Here is a 27396-nt window from a genome sequence, read left to right on the forward strand (position 1 = left end):
ACTCCAGCCCAAGATGCTTCTAGCTTTATAGAGTGTCTTTGAGCAGTAATGGTGATGATGTACAGGGAAAAATCAGGAAATGACTTTTTACATGTCAGTTGTATAGGAGTAGGAAAGTTGAACATAAGTAGCACAATCTGAATGTGTAGAAGTTATTTCTATTTTTTATTCTAGAATAATGATATTTTATATGCTTAAAATAGATTTTTTTTTTCACTAGATGACTTGAAAAAATGATTCATTTTTGAGCATGTTAAACTGGATGCCAAGTTTCAAGTCCCTATTTTGTAAATGGGTTGCCTTTGTATATTGTGAGGAGCAATTACAAGAGTGTTGTGAAAGCAGTTTTAATTACCTCAGTTTCCTTAGCCAGGAATAAATTTCTGTAATGTATTCAATTAGCTGGTTTGTCATTTCCTAAATTGGCTAAATTTTAAGTTAACATGAAAGTTACTGAAAATGTTTTAAATTATACTAACCATTTAATATTGATAGAATTGGAGGAAGCTGCTTAGTGTAAAAACAAATGTTTAATTTGTAAATATTTGTCTGCTGTAAACTTACTAAAAGCTTATAATCAAAATTTTTAAGAATCTCTGATTTAAAAGAGATGCATATTATAATTCTTTAGGATAGTGTGGTACAGAAGAAAACAAGCTTTGAAATCGAGCTAGAACTTTGGCTCTGCCTCTTTAAGTAGCTATATAACTGGGAGTTTAACCTTCGAACTTCATGTAACAGAGGAGCTGTCTCGGAGCAGTGAAAATCAAACAAAATAATACATGTCAGGTGTACCATGGTTGAGTAATTGCTTATATATTTGTTGTCATTTCCTCACAACCAACCTCTCATTTGGCCTATTTTTCAGATGAAAAAAACAGAAAACATAATTTGGTCAAAGATCTGAATTCAGGCCCATGTCTGATTCCAGAGTCCAAGCTGACTATGTTTTATTGCTTATCTTTCTCACTTCTCTAACTGCTAACATTTCCGAAAGTCCCCTTTAGACTGGTTTTCTGCTAGTTTTAAGTAACCACATCATCACAAAGCTTCATTTCCTTGAAAAGAGTCACATCAGGAGCCTAATGCTTACACTGCTTCACCCTCATGCTTGCATGTCTTGAGTGTTCTCAACATGGAATTATCCCATGTGGGCACACTTGGAGTTTGTTAATAATAAAATAATTTGCAATTTAATTTACTGAATAAAATAGGATATTGAGATAGGAAATACTGGTTTTTCTTCTAAGTTAATGAGGTGAGATGATGTCCTGAAACTAATTTTTCTTGATGGTGCTAAAATCCAGAATTTTTTTAATGGTAAAAGTTAGGAGTTGATCTCTCTTGCTGATGCCATCTTGGGCTCAGGCCATTCATTTCAGATGTCCAAATAAATCTCTTGCTTTTCTGACTTGGCCTTGTGTGTTCCTCCTTTGGCAAACCTAACAGTAAAGTTAGGAGTTCCCATTGTGGCTCAGCATTGAGGAACCGACGTGGTTCGATCCCTGGCCTCAGTGCATTAAGGATCCAGCATTGCCACAAGCTGCAGGGGAGGTCAAAGATGTGGCTTGGATCCTGAATGACTGTGGCTGTGGCATAGGCTGGCAGCTGCAGCTCTGATTCAACCCGTAGCCCCGGAACTTCTACATGCTGCAGGGAAGGAAAAAAAAATGTTGACTTCAAAGAATGGAATTGTCATAAATTTTTAATCCAAATATTTGGGGCCTGCCACTGCTGCTGTTGTGCTGGGATTATTTATCATGAGGATTGTTTAGTTCCAAGGCCTTTGATATGTGTTACCAAAAGCATGCTCGATTTTAAATTGTGTAAAAGGGCCATCATTTTCCTTCCCAACTACAGCTTTTCTTGGTACAGACTTCTTCCCCTTTGGATTCCTGAGCAATGGCAGAAGGTATCCAAAGCAAGAAGCAACAGGGAACCAGGTCAGTCCTACAATTGTGTTGTTACCGGTTTAAGGGGAATTTGTAGGCTTTGTCTTTTTTAAAAGTGGTGCTGAAGCCCTATATTGACTCACTTCCTAGACATTGGCAAATCTGTGGGTATGTTTTAAGTATGACTTTAAAAAAATTTTTCTGGGAATTCCTGCCATGGCTCATCAGTCATGAACCTCACTGGTATCCATGAGGATGCGGGTTCAATCGCTGTCCTATATTACTCAGTGGGTTAAGGATCTGGCATTGTCATGAGCTGTGGTGTAAATCGCAGACGAGTCTCCGATGACAAGTTGCTGTGACTGGCATAGGCTGGCAGCAGTAGATCCAATTTAACCCCGAGGCCGGGAACTTCCACATGCCTCAGGTGGGGCCCTTAAAAGTAAAAAAAAAAAAAAAAAAAAAAAAGTAATCTGAGGGACTTCCCTTGTGGTGCAGCAGGTTAAGGATCTGGCATTGTCACTGCAGTGGTTTGGGTTGCTGCTGTGGTGAAGGTTTGATTCTTGCCCTGGAAACATCCATGCACCTTGGGTGCAGCCCCCCAAAAAAAGTAATTTGAAATAAAAGAGTTCCTGTCGTGGCTCAGCCGAAACAAATCTGACTAGTATCCGTAAGGGCGAAGTTTGATCCCTGGCCTCACTCAGCGGGTTAAGGATCTGGCATTGCCGTGAGCTGTAAGTCACAGACATGGCTTGGATCTGCTGTTGCTATGGCTGTGGTGTAGGCCAGCAGCTGTAGCTCCTATTGGACCCCTAGCCTGGCACCTTCCATATGCCATGGGTGTGGCCCTAAAAAAGACTCGTGTGTGTGTGTGGTTTTATGAAGCACGGACAGCTTAAAAATTCTAACAAAATGTTCTTGGCCATAGCAAATGCCACGTTATGATGTAGGAGGCACTGTTTATACTCAGCACTTGGTCATGCATTACTTCGCACAACACATCTTCTATGGAAGGAATTATTTCAAGGCAGTGGCCCCAGATCAAATCATAGCAGGTGAAGTAAGGCTATTTGGGTTTTGGTAAAGAATTCTTTTTTCTCTTAATGACCTTGGGGGAAGTTCAGGCACTAAGCAGGTGATGGCTTCTGTCGAGCTCAGGTAACACGTCTCTATTCTATCCTACAGGTAGATGATGTCCCTTAATTACACCAAGTTTTCTTCTGAGCATTCCATAAAAACCCACCAACTCGAGTTGTTCACTTTCCCTTTCATCTTTCCCTTTCTTTGCTCCATTAATTTTTTCTTGGTTGTTACCTTTTGCTAATGTGAGCTAATGTAAATGAGTAAAGAGTTGAGAAGTTTACCTTCTGAAACCACGGAGGACAATCAGCTTCCTCGCCTTTTCCATCCTATAAGTTTCAGCGTGAAACTGGTTCTGGAAGAATCTTGAAAAAATTGCTCACCTGTCCTTGTTCTCTGTCAGTATAAAGTAAGAGGGGAAAGAAGTGGAAGATAGAAATAACACAAGCTCAGCTCAACTCTTCCCACCAAACAGATCTGTGAGTGTTTTGTAGACTTTGGTGGTTTTTTAGAGTTTGAAATTCTATTCTTTATTATTGTAAGGGAATTTCTGTTGCCATATATCAAAGCAAAGCTTCTCTACTGAGTCTTGGCCTGCAGCAGACAAACTAAAATAATAACATTGATTTTCTATTGTTGCTGTAACAAGTTATCACAAATTTGGTGGCTTTAACAGTACAAATCTATAGGTCAGAGGTCCAACAAGGAACTCCTGGGCTCAAATCAAGGTCTTGGCTGCTCTGGGTTCCCTTTTGGAGGTACTGAAGGACAGTCAGCTTCCTCACCTTTTCCAGCTTCTAGAAGCACTTGGCATTCCTCGGTTCACAATCCTCTTCCTCCATCTGCAAAGCCAGTGATGATGGGTTGAGTCCTCAAATTGCATCACACCAACCCTGCTTCTGCTGTCACATCTCTTTTTCTGAGCCTGACTTCTCTGCCTCCCTCTCCCACTTTTTCTGCCCCCCTTTTCCACTTATAATGACCCTTGTGATTATACTGGGTTCACATGGATAATCTCCCTGTTTTAAGATCATCTGATGAATTGGTTAGCAAAATTGTCACCCCATGAACTGTTTGAACAGGAACCTCTGAGGCCCTGGAGAAAATGTTTTTTGTTTTTTGTTTTTTGTTTTTTGTCTTTTTGCCTTTTCTAGGGCTGCTCCCATGGCACATGGAGGTTCCCAGGCTAGGGGTCTAATTGGAGCTGTAGCCGCTGGCCACAGCCACAGCCACAGCAATGTGGGATCCAAGCCACATCTGTGACTAATACCACAGCTCACGGCAATGTTGGATCCTTAACCCACTGAGAAGGCCAGGGATCGAACCCGCAACCTCATGGTTTCTAGTCGGATTCATTAGCCACTGCGCCACGACGGGAACTCCCTGGAGAAAATGTTTTGAGCCTGAGTAACAAGATTCTTGAGTCTAAAAAGAAACTGAATTTTTGGGAAAAAGTCATGTTGAGAAAATCTTGAAATGCTTCCACTGCTGTTTGGCCCTAAGAGTGAGGAAAGATACCTGAGTCGCAAGTCTTACTGAAAACCACCTGGAAGAAGCACAGAACATAATGGAACGTGGTGACCCTCCCCGCCAACACCACTGAAAGACTGGGTGAAGGATCCTTTCTCTGAATCCTCTGCTCAGCTGGAGAGCTTGACTTTGAGCGAAGAGAAGGAACTCTGTAAAAGGCAGTCTGAAGGTATGCTCTAGATGAAATTCCTGATCTCTCTCTAGACAAGTTCTGAAATTCTGCAAAAGAAGAGTATCCTGCTAGTCATAGGCAAGCAATGGAAATTTTGCAGCAACGTTCAATTTAAAGGAGAGGGCCTTTTTTTTTTTTTTTTTTTTTGCTTTTTTGGAGGGCACACCTGCAGCATATGGAAGTTCCCCAGGCTAAGGGTTGAATCAGAGCTGCAGCTGCCCACCTACGCCACAGCCATAGCCAGATCAGATCCAAGTCACATCTGTAACCTACACTCAGCTCAAAGGAACACTGGATCCTTAACCCACAGAAAGAGGCCAGAAATCAAACCCATGTCCTCATGGATACTAGTCAGGTTCATTACCACTGAGCCATGACAGGAACTCCTGACTTACAGTTTTAATAGCTTTACTATTCAACATTGTCAATACATTTTCAGCTGTAAGTAACATTAATTAAATTTATAACCTTAATTTAAAGCCAATCTACTGAGACTACATTTAAAAAATTAAATGTCAATCTTGGCTTAAACCAGTTATTTTTTGTGTTTGCCTTCTGACTTTTTTGGTTTTTTTTTTTTTTTTTCCCAGGGTCATGCCCATGGCATATGGAGGTTCCCAGGCTAGGCTAGGGGTTGAATCAAAGCTATAGCTGCTGGCGTACACCACAGCCACAGCAAAAGGGGATCCAAACCATGTCTGCGACCTACACCACACCTCCAGCAACGCCAGATCCTTAACCCACTGAGCGAGGCCAGGGATCAAACCTGCATCCTCATGGATACTACTCAGATTCATTTCCGCTGAGCCACGAAAGGAACTCCCTGTCTTAGGACTTTAAAAAATGTATGAAAAAAAAATGATGTATCTCAAGAAAGAAAAGTTTAATTATTTTTTACAAAAACATTTGGCCTAAAAAAGTCATTTTTAGTTTTAAGTGTGGGGGGAAACTACTCTCGCAATATCCAAAATATATAAAATATACCATAACTTACTACCCTCTCACATAGAAGTCTTTAATAAGAACTGTAGGCCAACTTGGATAAGGTTAAAAAATAAATCAAGTACCAAATTTAAAAGAAGGAAAACCTAACTAATTTCTGCCTACACTACTGATATCTTTTAACATCCTTAACATCCTTTGTGGGGAAAGGAAACCAAAAAAAACAACCTTGGTTTCCAGCTGGCATCATTGCCTGGGAAGGTTTAGGTAAAATGTCCAATGAAGTGGACACCCCACCAGGGGGCAGCATTAGGGCATTGATTTTTCAGGGAATAAACAAAAACACGGAAAACACAGATAAACATCTTATTCAACCAGTATGTATTGGGCATCTTGTGTGCCAGACACCTAAAGAGTTGCCTTTACTGGAGAAAGGAATGGTGCTAACAGGTATCAAAAGCAAAGTCGCCTACTTCCAATTTTGCCAAAAGTTTAGCTCAATGACATGATCTCTTCCAAATATCTTAACAAACATTGTATTTTTTTCTCTTATTTCGCACTTCCAGCCCCTCTTGCTATTATTAGTCCCACCTTTGGGTGGATGATAGTTCAGGTAAGGCTCTGATCACTTCTAATCAGAGTAAAGAAAAGGTCACTACTGGCAACTCCTTTCTTAAAATTACAGACAGCTTGTCAGACTTTTCCCAATGTCATTGTAGAAATTTATTTGTTTTTCTCTAGATAGCAAAGCCTAAATTATTTATTGTCTGGTCATTTACAGAAAAAGTTTGATGGCGCTCCTATTGTGGCACAGCAGAAACGAATCTGACTAGGAACCAAGAGGTTGCAGGTTCGATCCCTGGCCTCTCTCAGTGGGTTAAGGATCCAGGGTTTCTGTGGCTGTGGTGTAGGCCAGCAGCTGTGGCTCCGATTGGACCCCTAGCCTGGGAACTTCCATATGCCCTGGGTGCAGCCCTAAAAAGCAAAAAAAAAAAAAAAAAAAAAAAAAAAAAAGGAAAAGAAAAAGTTTGCTGACCCTTTACCTAACGCATCATCCTCCTCCCCTGAACAAACTCAAAAGATTCCACAACGGACACGAAAATCACCCAACGTTGCTTCTTCAATCACCACAGCCTCATTCTCTTCCTCAACATCAAGTCCTTTTCCTCTTTAGGACTTTAACACTTCTGCCTCCTTTACCTAGAATGATCTCAAAGATCACTAACTAGCATGCGTATCCCTTACTCTCGGTCATCACAAATCCCTCTTTATTTCCTTCATAATTCTCTCATTTTTTGCTGAGTCATCTGTTTCCTCCTCGAGAAGAGAATGGAGGGTCCATGAAGCCAGGCACCTTATTGTCTTGTTCATTGGTGTCTGGTCCTTAGTAGCTGCTCAGTAACTTTTATAATTATAGTAAAATACACATAACACAAGATGTATCATTTTAGTGTACAGTTCTGAGGCACTGAGTACCTTCACTGTATTGGGCATCCATCACCACCATCCATCTCCAGGACTTTGTTGTCCCTCATCCCCAGCCCTCGGCACCACCATTCTACTTTTTGTCTTCATGAACCTGACTACTCTAGGAACCTCCTACAAGTGGACTTGTACTTGTCCTTTGCACCTGGCTTATTTCACTTAGCACAGTATCTTCAAAGTGTATCCATACTGTAGCATGTGTCAGACTTTTGTTCCCTTATAAGACTTTCTTAAGTGCCTGGCACCCCGGGAGGGAATCAGAGACTAAGTCCACATTCTCCACTCCAGAGAGTGAAAGAATCAGAGGAGCTTGGGTAAAAAGCAGATTCCAGGACCCTGCTTCTGTAGATTTCTGGTTGCGTAAATCTGGGCTAGGGTCCAGAACTGTGCATTCTAGCAAACACTGAAGATGATTCTTATTGAGAAGGTCCAAAATTGGCTAAAAATCCTATTTCTAACTTTGGCACTGGTTTGCTTCATGGCTTTGCTGTTTAACACTTGTGCCTTTTATTTAGTGTTCCCTTTGGTGAAAATTTTCATGTACTGACCAAATAAACATACCACCATAATCCAACATTGCCTTTCTTTCTTTCTTTTTTTTTTTTTTCCTTTCTTGGCTGCCCCACAGCATGTGGAGTTCCCAGGCCAGGGATCAGATCCCACCCACAGTCGTGACCTAAGCCACACCTGCTGCAACACCAGATCCTTAAGCCACTGTGCTGGGATTGAACCTGCATCACAGCTCCCCCAAGATGCTGGCCAATCCTGATGTGCCATATCAGGAACTCTAGTGTTGCCTTTCTTTTAATTCTCTACTTTGAATGGTATATATTTCTCCACGAGTTTACATGACCATGCAGTGTTCTGTTGTCTCATTGGTGATCATGATTAGTTTTCATGGTCTTAGGAAATTCTGATTACTTTGTTGATTTCCAAGAGCAACAATCTCAGTAAATCAGGGTGACATTAGCCTGAGAAATTTATAATACATGTGCATTCAATGCTACTGAGGAAGAGAAAAAAGGTAAGAATATATTATCAGTTTTGGAAATATTCATAAGTTCTTTTGATTCAGACTACATTTATTGTTAAAACAGAATACAAATGCGATTTTGTTCAATTTTCTTAATTTAAAAACAGCACCAAAATCAGCAATGCTTTTATTAATTAACAGCAATCTTTTTAGAACATCATTTTGTGCTACCTAATGAAAATTTCAATTGTACAGTGTGGAGCCAAGGCTAAAGGAAAAACTGAAAGAATAAGTGGCCTGAACATGAGTAAAATATAATAGAGGGAAACAATGAATTAAGGAAAGCTAGATTTTAGTTATTTAGCCAATCACATCAAGTGGCAGAGGTAAAGTGAAGAGGATCAGAATATGCCACCCAAAAATATGCCACTTTGGTGTAACGATTGTTTTGAGCTAAAAGCAACTGAGAAACAGCAGGTGCAAGAAAAACTCTCTGCTCTCCCCACTCCTGCCTGAAAGCAGAACACAACCTTCCCTTTGTGCAGGTGTCACCCTCTCTTGTACCAGGAAGGGAAAAACAATGTTTATCACAGGAGATGGAGATGGTACCAAGATGAGTCTTCATAAATGAAGCCTCACTAAATAACCCTGTCTTCCATTACTGTGCCCCATATATTTACTTTCCCATAGTTAACCACCCACACGAGCCCCTTTTACTTTGTCTAATTATTTCTCCATAACTTATCACCCTTTGTTAAGATGGTATATAACCCCCTACATTTAACTGCTTCTTTGGATACTCATTATATATGAAGGCCTCCATGCACGTGAAAAAGTTAAATATTAACATCAAGGAATTCCTGCTGAGGCCCCGGGGGTTAAGAGTCTGACTGAAGCAGTTTGGGTTGCTATGAAGGTGTGGGTGTGATCCCCAGCCAGGAGCAGTGGGTTAAACAATCTGGCATTGCTGCATCTGCCACGTAAATTGCAGCTGTGGCTTGGATTCAGTCCCTCGCCCAAGAACTTCAATATGCCATAGGTGTGGTAATAAAATTAAAAAAAAATTAACATCAAACAAAATTTGTATGTCTTCCCACCTATGTGTTTAATTTACAGGCCCTAGACACAGAATCTAAAAGTTTTCCTGCCCTATATAATTATTTGAGAATTTAATCCACTGGACATTTGCTCAGTTTTCTTTTAACTATGAAGGAACAGTGGTATCATAGAAAGAATTTTGAAGTTAGATAAACCTGGATTGAAATCTTGAATCTACTATTTAATATATGACCTTTGACAAGTTATTTAAACTCTGTGCCTCAATTTCTGCAGCTATAAAACAAAGATAAGACAGATTTAATGTAATTGTTATGAGGGTTAAATAAGATGAAATAAGATTTGTATCTCTGTTGTTAAAGGTAGTTGGAAAGAGAAGTGTTTAGGAAGCAAGACAGATAAAATGTGAACCTTGAGCTTTTCTTTCTTTCTCTAGTTGGGACTAATGTTGAAATACACAGGGGACCCATTGTGTTGGCTGTCAGTTTTGTGCAAAGCACCTTGCAACTGAAAGACAAACTAGAGAAAAATCCAAGATCCTGAAGGGTATAAAATAAAGCACAGAAGAAAAGCAACTACTATTGTGGATATTGCTGAGTGATAAACAGGAAGAAGGGAAGAGGGAAGGAAAAGAGCATATCTGCCTAAATATCAATATGCAACAAGGACTTTTTCCTCCATAATTCTGCTTTAAGGGAACTTGACTAAGGGCATAATCCAAAATACATAAAAACATTTGAGCACATACATGGTCACCTCAACTTTGTGAGATAATAAAAACTAAAAACAACCTGAATGACCAAAAGTTATAATTAATGTGTAGTATTTTTATGTAATAGACTATTACCTAGCCATTACAAATAATACAAATGAGTACATACATTATCACTTCAATTATGGGGGAAAAAAGGTACACAGATGAAAAGAGGTTGGAAGAACATACAAAACAGCATTAAAAGTACTTAACTTTGGGAGTTCCCTTGTGGCTCAATGGGTTAAGGATATGGTGTTATTACTGCTGTGGCTCTGATTAAAGCTGTGGCGTGGGTTCCATCCCTGGCTTGGGAACTTCTGCATGCCACAGATACAACAACAACAACAAAAAAGTATTTAATTTTGGGCTGTAGATAGTAAATGTTGAAATTCAATGTACTTCTTTTTAGTGCTGCCTATTTTGAAATTTTCTACCCTTAATCGGTGTCATTTTTATAATTTTCCCTCTTAAAAAAATACCATCACCACCACAACAATAAAAATTTTTCAAAAATGATATGCATGAAAAACAGCTGTAGTGCAGGCATCCTTTGTTGTTGATTAAAAGGAGATCCAATTACTTTAGATTTCAGATTTGTAGGTGGCAAGATGGAAAATAACTTAAAAAGCCTGAGATCTTTCCCTCTGGTGTAGGAGGGTCTCCTCTGACTCCACATGGAGAAGGCCTGCAAAAGACAGTTGATACCCGGTCAGTAGTAAATTGAGATTCTCAGCTAAAGCCTCAGAATTTTTTTACTTAAAACATGGAAGAAAGAACCCTGGTTAGACCTGGTGGGCTTTAGTTCCCAAATTCCACACCACCATAAAATGACCTCAATATGACTATTGTAGAACATTTAATTTCGAACAGAACCATGTTCATATGTTTGATTAAAATAAATTTAAATCTGGAGTTCCCGCTGTGGCACAGTAGGTTAAAAATCTGACTGCAGTGGCTCGGGACACTGAGGAGGGGGGTTTGATTCTCCAGTCTGGCAGAGTGGGTTAAAGAATCTGGTGTGACTGAAGCTACAGCATAGGTGGAAGCTGTAGCTCAGATTCAATCCCAGGAACTTCCATATGCCATGGGTGTGGCCAGTGAAAAAAAAAGAAAGAAAGAAATTTAAATCTGATAACTAAATCAGATGACTTCTCACTCCCTGGGCCTGGCAAGAGTTTACAACTGCTTGGTTCTATATTGTAGGCACTTTTGTCCTTCAGAGACCCCTACTAGGAATGAATGACCGTATTATGATTCAGACAATGTATCTCCCTCTGGCTGACATTTTCACTGCAAATAGGATTTTCCATGGTCCATTCCATGGGGACTTCTTTCTTTCTGCAGTTCCATTGCTCCTCTAGGTCAGAATTTTAAATAACTATAGGCTCTGTGGCCCTCATCTGATTTGCAGGAAATATTCAAGCAACTTTTAGGCCAAACTCAAGAACTGCAGGCTGACCACAAAATGTCACCAACGCTCTCTTCGTTTCTGCCTTCTCAAGAGGCAGCCATCTCTTCATTTTTCAGATTTTCTAGGTGAGTCAGTTAATATACTGTGTCTCCTTGATTATAGGCCAACATACTAGGCTTTCTTGACAGTTCCCACTGAAATCACTCTCTCTTGACCTTAAGAATTGTCCACCCTTTATGGATGACTGCACAGCACAGCTAACTCTAAAACAATCTTCGCAAATCTCTCTCAACCTTTTTTATCCTTAGTGTGGATAAGAGGTCAAGATTTGTCTCCATGCTGATTTTTGCCTGGTGGTCTGTTTAGAATAAAACATAGAATTCCCTCAGCTAAGATTTGGACAGGAAGAGTCCCACTTAAACATTCCATTACAGATATGCCTGAATATGCATAGAAAATCCCTGGAAAGACTAATAAGAAATTGGCTTTGGGAGTTCCCTGGTGGTCAAGGGGTTAGGTGCTTTCACCACTGTAGCCCAGGTTCAATTCCTGATCTGGGAACCGAGATAACACATCAAGCTGCTTCATACCATAGCACACACACACACAAAAAAAAGTCTTTTTTCTGGAAAGAGGAGATGGGAGGCAGGGGTCAGGGGTCATACTATACTTATGTTCACTCTATATGCCTTTTTACTGCTTGGATTTACTATGTACATATATTGTTTAAAATATTCAAATAAAGTAAAAAGAATTAGAAATGAAAGAGGAGAAATCTTGGATAAATGGATATTTATATCATGTTATTGGTTGGGACAATTTATCATTGTAAAATTGTTCAGTTCCCCGCAATTATCTATAAATTTAGTGAAATTCCAATAAAAACCCTAGCAAGATTTGTTACAGGAATCTGACAAATGAATGTTAAAACATATATAAATAAACCTCCGAAAACTAGCAAAGATAATTTGAGAAAGAGGAGAGATTCACCTATCAAATATTAATGTGGTATCACACCAACAAAACTTTAAAATAGTACATTCTGGGTAGGGGACAGACAAAAGACCAAGGGAACAGAATAGTCAATATACATGCACATGCAGGAATGTGCATGAGGATCGAGTTGCATGGAGGTGGTATAACAAATTATAGGGGGAAAGGATTATTTAATAGATAATGGAAAAATGGTTTGTTTCATGAAGAAAAGATAAAAATGTGCCTCTACCATATACCACATACAAAAGTAAATCCCCATTGGACTAAAGGTGTGAAAGGTTTTTGAAAAACTATTAAAAAGAAAACTTCTTTAAAATGCATTGAGCAAGGAGTTCCCTTCATAGCTCAGTAGTTAACGAACGCAACTAGGATCCATGAGGATGTGGGTTCAGTCCCTGGCCTCTACCAGTAGATTAAGGATGCAGCATTGCCATGAGCTGTGGTATATAGGTGGTAGACACAGCTTGGATCCCAAGTTGCTGTGGCTGTGGTGTAGGCCAGCAGCTGTAGCTCCAATTCAACCCCTAGCCTGGGAAATTCTATACGCCGCGGGTACAGCCCTAAAAAAAAAAAAAAAAAAAAAAAAAACCATAAAATAAAATAAAATGCATTAAGCCTCTTAATTCATAACTGGAAATATGAGTACACCAAAATTAAGTAGTTTTTTTTCCAAAGAAAACATAAGGTCAACATTAACACATAGGTAACAGACTGGAAAGAGATACTTAGACTATTTAAAACCAATAAAGGGGAAAATAGCTATGAAGAACTTCCTCAAGGGAGTTCCCTCCGTGGCGCAGCATAAATGAATCCAACTAGTACCCATGGGGATGCAGGTTTGATCCCCGGCCTCACTCAGTGGGTCTGGGATCCAGCATTGCTATGAGTTGTGGCTTGAATCTGGCATTGCTGTGGCTCTGGCGTAGGCTGGCAGCTACAGCTCCAATTGGACCCCTAGGCTGGGAACCTCCATATGCCATGGGAGCAGCCCTAGAAAAGACAAAAAGACAAAAAAAAAAAAAAAAATTCTAGAGAATTTAAAGATGGGAATGAGCTGGCTATGGGAAGCCCATATTTCCCCTTTAGAATGAACATTACCGGAGTTCCCATTGTGGCGCAGTGGAAACGAATACTACTTGGAACCATGAGGTTGAGGGTTCAATCCCTGGCCTTGCTCAGTGGGTTAAGGATCCAGTGTTGCCTTGAGCTGTGGTATAGGCCACAGAGGTGGCTTGGATCTGGTGTTGCTGTGGATGTGGCATAGGCCAGCAGCAACAGCTCCCCTAGACCCCTAGCCTGGGAAGTTCCACATGCTGCAGGTGCAGCCCTATAAAGACAAATGACAAAAAAAAAAAAAAAAAAAAAAAAAAGAATAAACATTACTTCTTTTAGGAAGGAAATAAATGCTCATGGTTTCAGCATAAGTGATATTATTACAGTACAAAGTAACTTAAATTGGGGGAAAAACTACATATATTTTATTATTTTAAGCAGTCAAAGGGCAGAATGGAAATATGACTTTGTCAATGAGATATGATTCAGCAAAGGGAAGGACATCTATCTCCAAATTCTTTATAAAAATTTGTATGGTTCATTCTTCCATTAGCTGGTTGATGGTACTGTTCATAGCTTACATCTTTACTGATTTTTTTTTTACATTTTCTATTATCTCCTGAGGAAGGGATGTTAAAATTAGAAACTCTGATTATGGAATTGTCGATATCTCCCCTCAATTCTATCCATTTTTGCTTCATATATTTTGAAGCTCTGTGACTGGGTACATACACATTTATAATTATTCTGATATACTGACCATTTTATCATTATCAAAAGTTTCTCTTTATCTCTGATAATTCTTTGTCTAGAAATCTACTTTGTATAATATATAGACACTCCAGCCTTCTTATGCTTATATTTTCTGTACAACTTTTTCTTTCCATTTAATTTCAACCTATCAGTCCTTTTATATTTAAATTGCATCACTGGTAGACAACATATAATTGAGTCTTACTTTTAAATACATCCTGAAAATCCTTGCCTTTAATTGGATCATGTAGTCCCTTTACAGTTAGTGTAATTATTGATACGGATTAGGTCTTTTATTATTTGTTTTGTCTGTCCCAACTGCCTTTTTTTTTTTTTTTTTTTTGTCTTTTGCCTTTTTTTTAGGGCCGCATCCACAGCATATGGAAGTTCCCAGGCTAGGGGTCCAATCAGAGCTGTAGCTGCCAGCCTATGCCACAGCCACAGCAACTCCAGATCCGAGTTGCATCTGCAACTTACACCACAGCTCACGGCAACACCAGATCCTTAACCCACTGAGTGAGACCAAGGATCGAACCCGAAACCTCATGGTTCCTAGTCGAATTCATTTCTACTGAGCCAAGACGAGAACTCCCCAACTGCTTTTTGCTCCTTCAATATTATTCTTTTCTTGATTTCTTTGGGATTTGTTGAATAATTTTTAGAATTCTGTTTTAGTTGATTATTTTTTGCAAAACCTCTTAGGTTTTTTTTTGGTTGGTTGGTTTCTTTTTTGTTTTATTTTGTTTTGTTTTTGTGGTTGCCCTAGGGATTCCTTGACTTTTCAGTGTTTTTAAAGCTACTACTGCAGAAAGAAAAAAAGAAAATAAATAAAGCTACTATTGCAGCACTTCACATAAAATACAAGAACCTTGCACCCACCCACCCCTTATATCTTTAACCTAAGCTGTCATAGTTATTACATCTGCTATTTGTTTTAATTGCTTCCTCTTCATCTAATTGGTTAGGGAAGGATTCCTATCCTAGGGTTATGGGAATGTCCTAATTCATGACACTCAGCACTAGACAGAAGAGACTGATGGCAATTTACTAATCACATACACTCACAGCCTGGCAGAGGACACCAAATACCATTCAGGGCCATATGGGGGTTTACACTTGGGAACACAGTAAACAACCAGTCCCCGGGGACGGCAGATTTTATAGTATCAAGATAAAGTAGTCCCTGGATCCTGTGGGAGGATGTGATTGGCTTGTTTGAATAGTTCCACGGGCTTGCAGGGAGCTGAAACCAGCCACTCAGGGATAAGCAGGAAATATACCTGGTCCCTGAGACAAGAAGGGTTGTTTGGTTAGGAGACCTTAGCTTAGGACCATGGCAACAGACAGGGTTAGGGAATTTGGAGTTAGGCCATTCATAACCTTCCTGATTTTGTCAGATGTCAGGGCAGTACATGATATTAATTCTAGACCCTTTATCACACTGTGGGGTCCTGGACTCCATCCTCTGGCTCTTCAAGCCAGTATGTCCACAAGTTTCTAAGTTTAAGTCATCCTACACAACTAAGCATTGCAAGCTATACTGACTTCCCTCCAGAATTTGCCTTCTTTTGCTTGTTATCCAGCGTGTTCTGGTATTTTAAAAATACTTTATTCATAATTTATAGTTGTTATTCATGGGAGGGTGATATGAAAGGAGCTACCTGGCTAGTACCAGAAGCAGAACTTTCAAAATTCTTTTTTTTTTTTTGGCTGCATCTGGGGCATACAGAAGTATCCAGGCCAGGGATCAAACCAGAGCCACAGCAGTGACAACATGGGATCCCCAACTCAAAGAGCCACCAGGGAACTCCCAAAGTTCATTCCTACTTTTTGGTTGTAAGCCACTATTTAACTAAATAGCTGAAGAAATTACCAGATATGATTTGATTATAAGAGGAATTGGGTGGAGTATTTGAAATGATAATATAAGAGAATATTAACTTACTGCTGCAATTAATAACCATAGGGCTCATAAAATATTGTTACATAAAATACTTAACATTTTGATTTGGTGCAAATTTTGATTCCACACAAATAATTTAGTCAAACTTCAGATGGACTCAGCACTCATCAGATAAAATCCAGAAAAAAATATTTTTTTATTTCATATTTTTTACATACTGCTAAAGCACATAGGGAGGAAAAAACAAAAGTCATTATTTGACAACATGGTCTCATATTTCTTCTTAAATATGTACCGTCTTCCATAAACCATGATTGACTCCTACCAATTTTAATCTTGTATTCTGCTTTGCTCCTACATTTATTGCTAATTTGATCTTATTTATACTTAATGCCTGTAAGCATTTTCCCAACACTCTGTACGTGTTCTTTTTCTCTACGGACTATAAGTGTCTCCTGGACATAGGCCAAAGTTTTGATTTAGTTTAAATCCATGCACATACTTGCTGATTATTCTTTTTTCAGTGAATCCTATTAAGACTCAGATGGACAAACTGAGTTTTAAATTTCTTCAGAAATGTGTATATGGTTGTTTCCTTTGGTGATCTCAGAATCACTCACAAGACTCAACAGCTAGTTATAAACATGGTTAAAACTTATAACAGCAAAGATTAGAGAGCAAAAGCAACTGGAAATGGAGTTCCCTGGTGGTCCAATGGTTAGGACTTGGCATTTTCACTGTCACAGCCATGTTCAGTCCCTGGTCTGGGAACTGAGATCCCACATCAAGCCATGACCCGAATCTGTCCCCCTGCCTCACAAAAAGCAACCAGAAAAAGATGCATTGGGGAAGTCCAGAGAAGTTCCGCACAGGTTTCCAAAGTCCTTTGTCTGCATAGGAATTCCCTCTCTCTCTCTAGCAGCAAACTATAGGCATGTGTGGAATAGCTCTACCTGTAGAAGATCATTTGAGTCTAAGGGTCCAGAGCTTTTATTGACAGCTATTCAAGTACACCTATTCCGCTACACAACCAGCTATGGCAACTGAAATTCAGGACCCCAACAATAAAATCAGGTGTACATGTTGCACAAAGCAACTTGATGAGCCACTATGGCTGTTTCATTTCTCCAGGTGTATATATAAAAAAAATTACCGTCACCAACAAAACACTCCATGGGCCAAATTCCAAGGGTTGGCCAAATCAGTCATGGTTTCCTTGGAGACATGCAAGGAATAAGTAACTAGACCTGCTGCATTAATGTTTTCCTTCCTAAGGTTTGTATATCTTTTCTGTCCCCTATTACCAATTTCTTGCTAATAAAAATAATACAAAGCTAGATAAGTCCTGGTATGCGTGAAAATATTTTTAAGACCATGGCATCGCTAAATCATTTCCTCTAGTCTATCTATCCTTCCCAACACGTTCCCAGCCTCTGATGTCTATAAGCTGGCTGTTCTTTACAAACAAGCAGGCTACATCTAGGAAGCAGTAGTTTATGCTGTTTGAAAGACAAGACCTAAAAAAACTAAGGGTTATAAGCCTTGTATGATTTACACTTGTATCTTTCCCAACAAACCTGCTATGCCTCCTGGATTTTCTATTCTACATGACCTTGCCATGACCTCTTTATGGCCCAAGTCAAAACTCTACGTGACTTCTCTTCTCCCCCATCCCCTACGTACAGTCACTAAACCCAGTTGATATTACCTTGTGGAAATTTCCTGAACCTACCTGCTTCTTCCATGTAACCTCATTTCCCTGTTAATTGCTCCTTTCTTGCTTCTCTTTCCCTCTCCCCACAGGTCTTTATTCATTACAGTAGAGTTGTCACCTATCAATCTTTCCCAGGAAGCAACACACCACACACCAAACAATAATCTCTGAAAAAGATCCCTTATATGAAGTATTGGAACAACTTAGGTCACTATGTTCAACTGTGTTCCTGTGTGTTATATATCTACTAATATCTACTTTATTTAAAAAAAAGTTAATTCCCATCCCAAATTGAAAACTATGCTTAATGGAATGGGAATCAATTTCCTGGAGTTCTTTGAGCCATGTAATCAAAATAATAGTAGTTTCCTGTACCTCATTCTCTCTTTGCCTTATGACATCTGGGGTCTTCTCCCAATCCTTTTCCTTTCTCAGCTGGTATGTTCAGATTCCTCTTCATTAGATACCTCTGCTAAATTTCACTCCTGTAGAGAAGACCACAGCTCAAGAAGACACATCAATGAAGGGCTTCTTCCTGGGTAGACTGATTTCATAAGTCCCTTGTGAGGTTGTAGGCACAGGATATAGATGGCATTAACACAGAACATACCCCTGAATACGAGTTTTCAAACATATGACCCATAAAAATGATAAAAGTATTCCACTGTAACCCAATGTATTCAAGCAGGATTGCACAAAAATTAAGAAAGCTCTTAATAAGTTAAGGGCTATACTGAGTGAGAAAAAAGCTACAGGGAACTTCTCCCAAAATGCTAAAAAACTTCATTAAAAATGTATTTCTGAGCCAAAGCTGCCTAGATTTGTTTCTAAACATGACGATTTCAAAAGCTTCAAACTGGCCAATTGTGGTATTTCTTGATTTTAATTTTGTGTAATAATATATGTGCAGTTAGAATGCTGGTATGCAAATTATAGACATTACTAGCAGTAGTAGCAGAAAAATTCTCGGAAAAGTGAAATAAATCTAAATATTGAGTGTTTGTGCGCCTTTCCCAGTAGCTTGCACACATGCGCTTTTTTTTTCTAATCAGAGCTGTAGCCACCAGCCTACACCAGAGCTGCAGCAACACAGGATCCAAGCCACATCTGTGGTCTACACCACAGCTCACAGCAACGCCAGATCCTTAACCCATTGAGCAAGGCCAGGGATTGAACCCACAACCTCATGGTTCCTAGTCAGATTCGTCAACCACTGAGCCACAACGGGAACTCCACATGTGCATTTTATTATTGCAGACTGTATGGATATTTTTTTGCATCTTTTATATTAAAAATAAAGTTTAACTTTTGTTAAAGTAATACATATATCAAAAAAATCAAATGATATTTGTAAAAACTAAGCCTCCCTCCAAATCCAGCCCCAGGCCCTAAATCAGAGGCAACTACTATCAGTAGATATCTGCTGGACTGTTCTTCCAGAGATATTTTAGCTGAAAAGTAAAAGTTAATGATATTCTAGAGGTAACAGGAAGTCACTAGGCTCTTTGGAAATTATTTTTGAATCAACATGCTACTTTTCAAAGATTAGATTAGATAGGCTATTAGTCCAACCCTGTATTATAACTGTATTTTTTGTTATGCATAAAAGTGTTGTAAATAGTTTCTATAAATATAATATAAATATCATATTGTTGCTAAGTTTTAATTCTCATGTTGTACCACCACCATTAATGGCTCAAATAATCATTCTTTTCTCTGATTCTTCTATTTTCCCATAAGAGAAAGCTTTTTTTTTTTTTTTTTTTTTTGTCTTTTTGCCTTTTCTATGGCCGCTCCTGAGGCACATGGAGGTTCCCAGGCTAGGGGTTGAATTGGAGCTATAGCCACCGGCCTATGCCAGAGCCTCAGCAACGCAGGATCCGAGCCGCACCTGCAACCTACACCACAGCTCAGAGCAATGCCAGATCCTTAACCCGCTGAGCAAGGCCAGGGGTCGAACCTGCAACCTCATGGTTCCTAGTCAGATTCGTTAACCACTGCGCCACGACGGGAACTCCAACAGAAAGCTTTTTAACCTCTAATACTTTCCATACAAAAATTTCCCCTATCTTTTATATGCTTGGGTTTTTGTTTGTTTGTTTGTTTTTTGTCTTTTTGCCATTTCTATGGCCGCTCCCGAGGCACATTGAGGTTCCCAGGCTAGGGGTCGAATCAGAGTTGTAGCCACCGGCCTAGGCCATAGCCACAGCAACGCGGGATCCGAACCGCGTCTGCAACCTACACCACAGTTCACGGCAACGCCGGATCATTGACCCACTGAGCAAGCGCAGGGACCGAACCTGCAACCTCATGGTTCCTAGTCGGATTCCTTAACCACTGCGCCACGACGGGAACTCCTATCCTTAGGTTTTTTTTAAAAAAACCTAATTCTGGTAGTTACTTTAAGCAGATGACAGAAGAAAATATTTCTACTGTCACTTCAGACATTTCTTCAAAGTCTTTTCCCTGAAGATGTCATTTCTGTGACCAAAGGACATTATGCTAAAGTATCTGGAATGTACACCACAGTTAGAAAAAGTCAAAGAAGCCACATGTAGCCTGCAGTTAGACAATGAAGAACACAACCAATGTTTTCTCAAGCAGAAAAAAACAATTGAGGGAAATCCAGAAAACAAAAGAAAATGAGATAAATTATTTGTTAAATAAATATTTCCAAAATGTAGGCCTTATTTTATCGAACTAGCACATTTAAAATTACTTATAGGAGTTCCCTGGTGGCTCAGTGGGTTAAGGATCCGGCATTGTCACTGCTGTGGCCTGGGTTCGATCAGGGAAGTGGCCAAAGAAAAAATAAAATAAAATGACTTGTAGCAAAATAAGGTTTTAACACAATTTTCCAGAAACATGTATATTGTATAAAGTGAGATACACTGGTTTCCATAGATAAGAGGAGTCAGAGAACCTCAATTTATGGAAATAAATTAAATAGGCAATTTTTAAAAATTTGTCACCCTTAGAAGCTAAATCAATATTCACCAAAGTGCTGGATTAAATGAACCATGCCAAGAGCAATTAATGTAACAATAACTCCAATAAAATCTCATTAAGTAATCAATTAAAATCATTACAAGAAACAAAAGCTCTAGCCCAAAGCTCCTGGCTAGTAGCATCAGTTTTATTTTTAAAAGGCCATTCTCCCCCTTGCTGTACAGTGGGAAAATAAAAATAAATAAATAAATATAAATAAATAAATAAATAAATAAATAAATAAAAGGCCATTCTTACTTCAACTAGAGCAGAAGGCAGGAAGCATTTGCCCTTGAAAATAAATAATAGTCTAAAGGATACATGATTTTCCAGAACTTTTGATTTTATGATTATTTTGAGTATTATTGTTCAGGAAATTCAAGTTTTCCTTTAGAGGTAATATTGTTAAATTTGCTGCAAGGCTTCTCAGAAAAAGTAATTTTATGATATCCCAAGTTCTTAATTTTCCCCCTATGCATACTTTTCCCCTTTCCTATGATCATCAGACAGAAAATAAGATAACTAATATTTGTTGTACTCTTAAAATTTTAGGTGTACACTTATTTCATGAACTGCTGTGTGATCCTGGGTAAGTTGCTTAACTTCTCTGGGACCCATATTATCACCTATTTAAAAAAACAACAAAACAATTGGACCGCTAGCCCGGGAACCTCCATATGCCATAGGTGTGGCCCTAAAAAGCCAAACAAACAAACAAACAAACCACTTGGCTTTTTAGAGGAGATCTATAATAGTGATTCTCAGCCTCTTCTCCATCCTTTCCTAGAGACAAAATGGTTATGATCATGGCTCACCTACCTACTGGGTAAGGCTGCCAGTTGCCTGCTTTCTCCTCCTTTGGGGAAAATCATTGATCTAAGATTGGTTTTAGCTATACTAAGTCTATGAGTCTGTAGTGATTATGAGATTATAAATAACCACCTGAAATAGTGCAACCTTCAGATGTTTTTTTCCCCTTTATGTTTCCTTCATCTAACCTCCATTTCTTCAGCACGGTGCAGTGCTCCGATACAACAGACACAATACTTGGATAAAATCACCCTTTTTGAGGTTCTTTGTTTAAAAAAAGAATCCATATAATTTAAAGAGGGTGAGGAGTTCCCTTGTAGCACAATGGGTTAAGGATCTGCCATTTTCATTGCAGCAGCTTGGGTTGCTGCTGTGGCACAGGTTTGATCCCTGGCCTGGGAACTTTCATATGCCTCTGGCCTGGACAAATAAATAAATAAATAAAGGTGAAGTCTATGCTTTCAATATATTTCCTCTTTGCCATTTGATGAAATTAATAGGAAAATCTCTACAACCAATTAAGAGTAGCATATGACAGGCACTGAACAGAGCTTTAATCACACTTGCAAAGATAAGAGGCCAAAGTTTTGGTTTAAACATTTTGGCTACTCTAAAATTCTAGGCTAGTTGGGTTTATTGATTATCTGCAAAAACATTTTAAGGTGAGATAACTTAGTAAGATAGAGGGGGTCTCTACAAAGACAATGTGCTGGCATCTCTTTTATCACACTTATGGACAGAGCTACTACATTATTTGTATAGGTTAGTTTATTATCTACAAACTTTTTTTTTTTTTTTTGTCTTTTTGCCTTTTCTAGAGCCAGGCTAGGGGTCATATCAGAGCTGTAGACTCTGGCCTGCGCCAGAGCCACAGCAACACAGGATCCAAGCCACATCTGTGGTCTACACCACAGCTCACAGCAACGCCAGATCCTTAACCCACTGAGCAAGGCCAGGGATCAAACCTGCAACTTCATGGTTCCTAGTCAGATTCGTTAACCACTGCGCCACGACGGGAACTTCCTACAACAACCATTTAACTGTGGACAGATTTATTAAGTTTCACCAGCAAAATTAGACCAGAATTTCAATTTTGAACATTAGTATAAATCTCTCTTCCCTAAATTTTAAACTCTTTCCCCTGCTTTTAGGAAACATAATTGCATAATTCAAACGCCTTCAATACTCTGACCTAGTTCCCCCTCTTGATGTTATAAACGGCTCATGTAACTATGGTAACCATCCAGGGAAAATTGAATGTTTTTCTGGTCAGCAATATGCAAAGTATACCATATGTGTTATTTTTTTTCTGTCAGAAAAAACCAAAGTGGATAATATGTGTTTGCTTTTCTTCTTGGTTATGGGAATGACATTTTATCATACTGAATTTTCTGACTATAGACCCAGTCATTCATAGTCCCTTCATTAAAAGGTCTTAGTATTATTTTCGTTTTTTCGGTGTTTTTTTTTTTTTTTGCGGCTGTTAGTAGTCATTCTTATTGCTGAATACTACTATAACTCATGGTAGGATTGATGATACACCTCAATCTGTGCTGTCTATCTCACAAATTACCTATACAGGCTAACAATACTCATATTTCCAATATTCCATCTTGACAACCTGATATTTTCTTAACTTTGGCTTTTAGTGGTAGCCAAAGTGTTTCCTTACAGCAAAAAACTAAAATGGAATCATCTTAAGAGTATACTTAGATACCAATAAGATTTATTTCCAATTTTTAGTGATTTTATGTCTTTTTTGCTGTTTTTTCCCCTACAATTAATGTGTACTACTTATGCATTAAAGCAATTAAAAATGCTTTAAAACTGAGCTCAGTGGAGATGCAAAGTGTTATTATTGTTCCTTGATGTTGTTGCCTACTGTACTAATGAATTGATTTAAAGTGTCTGGGTTTTTTTTTTTTTTTTTAGCACAATTTAAAATGCTTGACTTGGACCTTCTAGAACAAATTATACTCTAAAAAAATGCCTAGATTTTTACAGGACTGATTTATTTGCGTTAGGAATAATTTCATTTCTACAGTGGGCTGTCAACTGGTGACAATTTCAATATGAGGACTCTGTTAAAGTGATTTTCTTAAATTTCCCTACATTTTAACAGAGCTTTTCAACAATCCAAATATGTTCCTTAGAAAAACACTGCTATCTGCTTCATTGATTTAAATAGAGAATTAACTGCCTATTACTGATTTAGAAAAGACATCACTAAACAAAAGCAGTGTGGAATTCGTTTGGATCCTATTGAAAAAACCAATTGTAAAAAGGTATTAATGAGACAATAGGGAAATTCCAACCGCCTGAGCATTAAATGATACTAAGATAATTTTTGGATGGGATAATGGTATTGCAGATGTTTTTAAAAAATTATCTCTTATCTGTTCATATTTAAAGTATTTACTGGAGTTCCCTGGTGGCTCGGCAGGTTAAGGATCCAGTGTTGTCACTGCTGTTGCTTGAGTTAGATCCCTGCCTGGGGAACTACTGCATGCTGGGACTACAGCCCAAAAAAAAAAAAAAAAAAAAAAAATCCCCCCAAAAAACAAACGGAAAAGCATTTACTGATACAATGATAATAATTCAAGAAAGATAAGGGGGTGCAGAACATTTATAGATGAAATATCATGAGCCACATATTGATAAATGTTCAAGTTGGGCGAGTGGTATCTTAGTATTTTATGTACTATTATCTCTACTTTTGTATGTGCTTAAAATTTCCCATAATAAAGTTTTTAAAAATATTAAAAAGTAGGAAAAAAGAAAAGATTTCAAGTTTAATTGGCCTGACTCAAGCAGCAGCTGAAACTTCTCAGGCAGGATCTTTAGGAAAACTTCACTATTACTAGCTAGAGTTTGAAGTGGTTGCTCCCCTTTCTCACAGCACAAATAAGGGTCTACCAGGTAACTCTTAAAGTAATGGATTTAGAAATTAAAGGCAATCTCAGACACTTCTATTAATTTGGTGGTGGCCTTTACTTACCTTTTTAAAGGTTACTTTTGGAAGAAAAATATACTGAAGAACAAATAAGATGTCTTTTGCTTTATTCATTCAATTAAATACCATTGATTAATTTCTACATTGCAGAGAATTAGGGACTTTTTTTTTTTTTTTGTCTTTTTGTCTTTTTGCCATTTCTTGGGTCGCTCCCGCAGCATATGGAGGTTCCCAGGCTAGGGGTCGAATCGGAGCTGTAGCTGCCGGCCTACACCAGAGCCACAGCAACGCGGGGGATCCGAGCCGTGTCTGCAACTTATACCACAGCTCACGGCAGATCCCTAACCCATTGAGCAAGGGCAGGGATGGAACCCACAACCTCATGGTTCCTAGTCGGATTCGTTAACCACTGAACCATAACGGGAACTCCGAGAATTAGGGACTTTTAAATACTGTATTTAGCAGGGTACAGGAACCCAATTTGAAAAGGCCCCAAGTTTCCAGCTAAGTAATTACTGAGAAGAAAAGGACATGATAAATAACCAAGGTCAAGGGTTGAGTTTGGGGAGGTTGGTGATTTTTTTTTTTTTTTTAATTCTCTCCACCCAGTCTGCTTTCAAAAGTATGGCAGGAATAAGCCTTTGATTCGTTTTTGTAAATTAATATAGCAAGAAAAGCACTTGTCTGAAATAATTCACACCCACATATATATGACCAGATAAGAGTGTCCTTAGGTTTAGAAAAACACAAGCTCAAAAATCATTATCTGGATTTTTTTTTTTTTTTTGCTTCCTTTCAGCTTGTTCAATAGGATTATGAAAGGTGAAAATAATGCTCTAAAAGTTTTACATTTGCATATTCATCCTCCCTTCATCTCATGCTCTTCTGTTCTTGGAGGGAGTGCTCTAGGTATTCAGAATCACTGCCTTTTCTCACTTCTACTTTCTAACCATGTGTCATATCTGCCTGCAGATCACTATTTAGGCTGAATAAAATCATAGGTGCATTCTATGTCTAATCAGAATCAATAAATAATAAGACATTGTGCATTATTTGGGGCCTTCAAAAAAACCCTAACCGATTTAAATCTATGTGTAAACAAAACTAGTAAGGTTCAGGCAAAAAGTGATAAAATTCAATTTTTCACAGTGACTGTTTTTTGACAAGATCTGGCTGCTTAACCTAAGAGATTTAAAGGAGGACAACAATAAGAAACCTAGATGATTCTCTGAAATACAATACTACACTGCCTGGGTTGAAGTGGTCAAAACCTCAAAGTGTCACAGGAAAATAGCACATGACAATCTTCGAGTCCTGTGTAATATTACTTTGTTCCCAAGACTCAAATTTCCAAGAATGCTTTGTTTCGGCTTTAAAATTTAAAATATCCTGTACCTCAAGGTCTAGATTTCTCTTTGCATGTCAATGGTAACCATACTATTAACAGCTATTTCAAAAGTACTCTAAATAGGTCACCATGCAAGTGCACCACCGCGGCGAACCAAATGGATATAAGGAGAAATCCAAATTTATCACCCACTCACGTTTTCTTTTTAACTCAAATGTGCTACTCACAATAGTGTTTGTTTACTTTGGCACGCCATTAAAATTCTCTTTGTATTAGTTCTCTTTACACCCGTTTCTTCCAAAAACACACGTCATTATACAAACTGAGTCCATCTGAAATTAAAATTAGCTCCTCTGCCTGGCATTTCAGTTTACAAAAGACAGAAATTAAACCCTGTCGACCGATCACCTAGATGAGGACGTGAACCTGATTCCTAATTAGGTTTTTCCTCGCGTCTTCACCACCCCTTGTCCTCGGGCCCCCCAGTGTTTTTCTGTCTTAGAGGAGAAAGATGTTAAGGTGGTGGTGAACCTCAAGCCGCCAGGAAGCCCTAGCCGACGTTTAATGCTTAAACGTTCTGATCCCCCGGGGGGAAACTTTTTTCTTTTTCTTTTTTTAAGGTTACCCGTTGGACAGTTTTCAGGGCAGTCAGCCCACACTAAACTCGATCTCCCAAGAGCGGGAGGGTGGACAAAACCTGCACGGTCGTGGGACGACGCGGGGGGGCCCCGCGTCTGAGGAAGGGTGGGACCTCGTTGAAGCCAGGAGATTCAAAACACGGATCGACTAAGGGAGAAAGAAACCTCAGGGGGCTGTGGGGGCACCGCCTACCTCCGCGATCAGCCCCGGATGCTCCGGGAGCCTACAGGCCGCGGCGGGAGGAGGACCGAGCCCGAGGGCGGTGCCGAGCGGGCGGGCACACAGCCGCCGCGCATGCTCGGAGCCGCGCCCGCTGCAAGCCGCCGCGTCGACCCGCAAGGCCTCCCTCCAGGGTCGCGGCGGAGAGCCACCGCCCGCTGCTCCTTTTAAGGCTTGCGAGGGGCCGCGCTTGATCCACCTGATGGGGGAAAAGTCGGTAACACCGGGCTGGGGGAGCTGGGCCAAGCTTCCCCCTCCCTGTGGGAAGGACGAAAGGGAGGACTCAGCCGTCAGCCCCCGCAAGTCCCATTCAGACCTTGAGCAAAGAGGTGGACTTGACAGTGCTTCCCCTTTAAGAGGGGGCGGTGCGCAGCCTGCCGTTTGGCTGCCCTTCGCACCCTCCCCCCGCCCCGGGCCGAGAGTTGACAGACCAATCACCCGGGTGGCGGAGGGAAGGCGGGAGAATGCGAACCTTTCGGTAGGGCGGTAGGGGCGGGCCCCCGGCCTTATTAGGAGGGAGGCCTGCGCAGGCGCAGACGCGTCCGCAGCCGGAGGGGCGGGGGCAATCCAGTGAGAGACTCTCCGACAGGCACCGAGGGTGATTGGGAGGAAAGGGGCAGCGAAAGGCTTGTCATGGGGTTCCGAGCTGCGAAGCGGCATCGGTAGCATCTGGGGATTTTGAGGGGGACAGGAAGTGTCAACGCCCGGGACCCCGGCGCCAGCTC

The 27396-nt window shown here is 39.7% G+C and overlaps 1 protein-coding gene across 13 annotated transcripts; it reads right to left on the minus strand.

The window, feature by feature from the left end:
- Positions 1 to 140: 140 nt before the first annotated feature.
- Positions 141 to 27372, minus strand: LOC100621235 (uncharacterized). Of its 13 annotated transcripts, XM_085001049.1 has the most exons (7): positions 26988 to 27372; positions 26645 to 26870; positions 18090 to 18199; positions 4491 to 4721; positions 3758 to 3814; positions 3257 to 3368; positions 141 to 2327 (listed from the first exon to the last, which is right to left on the minus strand). In XM_085001049.1, the coding sequence occupies exons 1-3, from the start codon at positions 27338 to 27340 to the stop codon at positions 18194 to 18196; spliced, it is 585 nt and encodes a 194-aa protein (XP_084857175.1). In that variant the 5' UTR covers positions 27341 to 27372; the 3' UTR covers positions 141 to 2327; positions 3257 to 3368; positions 3758 to 3814; positions 4491 to 4721; positions 18090 to 18193. The 13 variants fall into 13 exon arrangements, with proteins under 13 accessions (XP_084857175.1, XP_084857165.1, XP_084857169.1 ...); XM_085001039.1 differs by lacking the exon at positions 4491 to 4721 and adding an exon at positions 10465 to 10569 and having other exon boundaries at positions 18090 to 18258; positions 26645 to 27372; XM_085001043.1 differs by lacking the exon at positions 4491 to 4721 and having other exon boundaries at positions 26645 to 27372.
- Between the last annotated feature and the right edge of the window lie 24 nt (positions 27373 to 27396).

The sequence above is a fragment of the Sus scrofa genome, chromosome 15 (assembly GCF_054392235.1).
Source record: "Sus scrofa isolate SSC_HxYL_T2T_F1_AM1 chromosome 15, Sscrofa_HxYL_maternal_Yorkshire_Landrace_v2.0, whole genome shotgun sequence".
NCBI classification, from domain to species: domain Eukaryota; kingdom Metazoa; phylum Chordata; class Mammalia; order Artiodactyla; family Suidae; genus Sus; species Sus scrofa.

Excerpts from the sequence above, each read along its gene's own strand:
- LOC100621235 (XM_085001037.1), bottom strand. The coding sequence starts at position 27,340 with ATGCTACCGATGCCGCTTCGCAGCTCGGAACCCCATGACAAGCCTTTC. Across the intron at positions 3,815-26,644 it reads ATCCGGGGCTGATCGCGGAG|ATGGAGGAAGAGGATTGTGA; the intron begins GTAGGCGGTGCC and ends CTGGCTTTGCAG.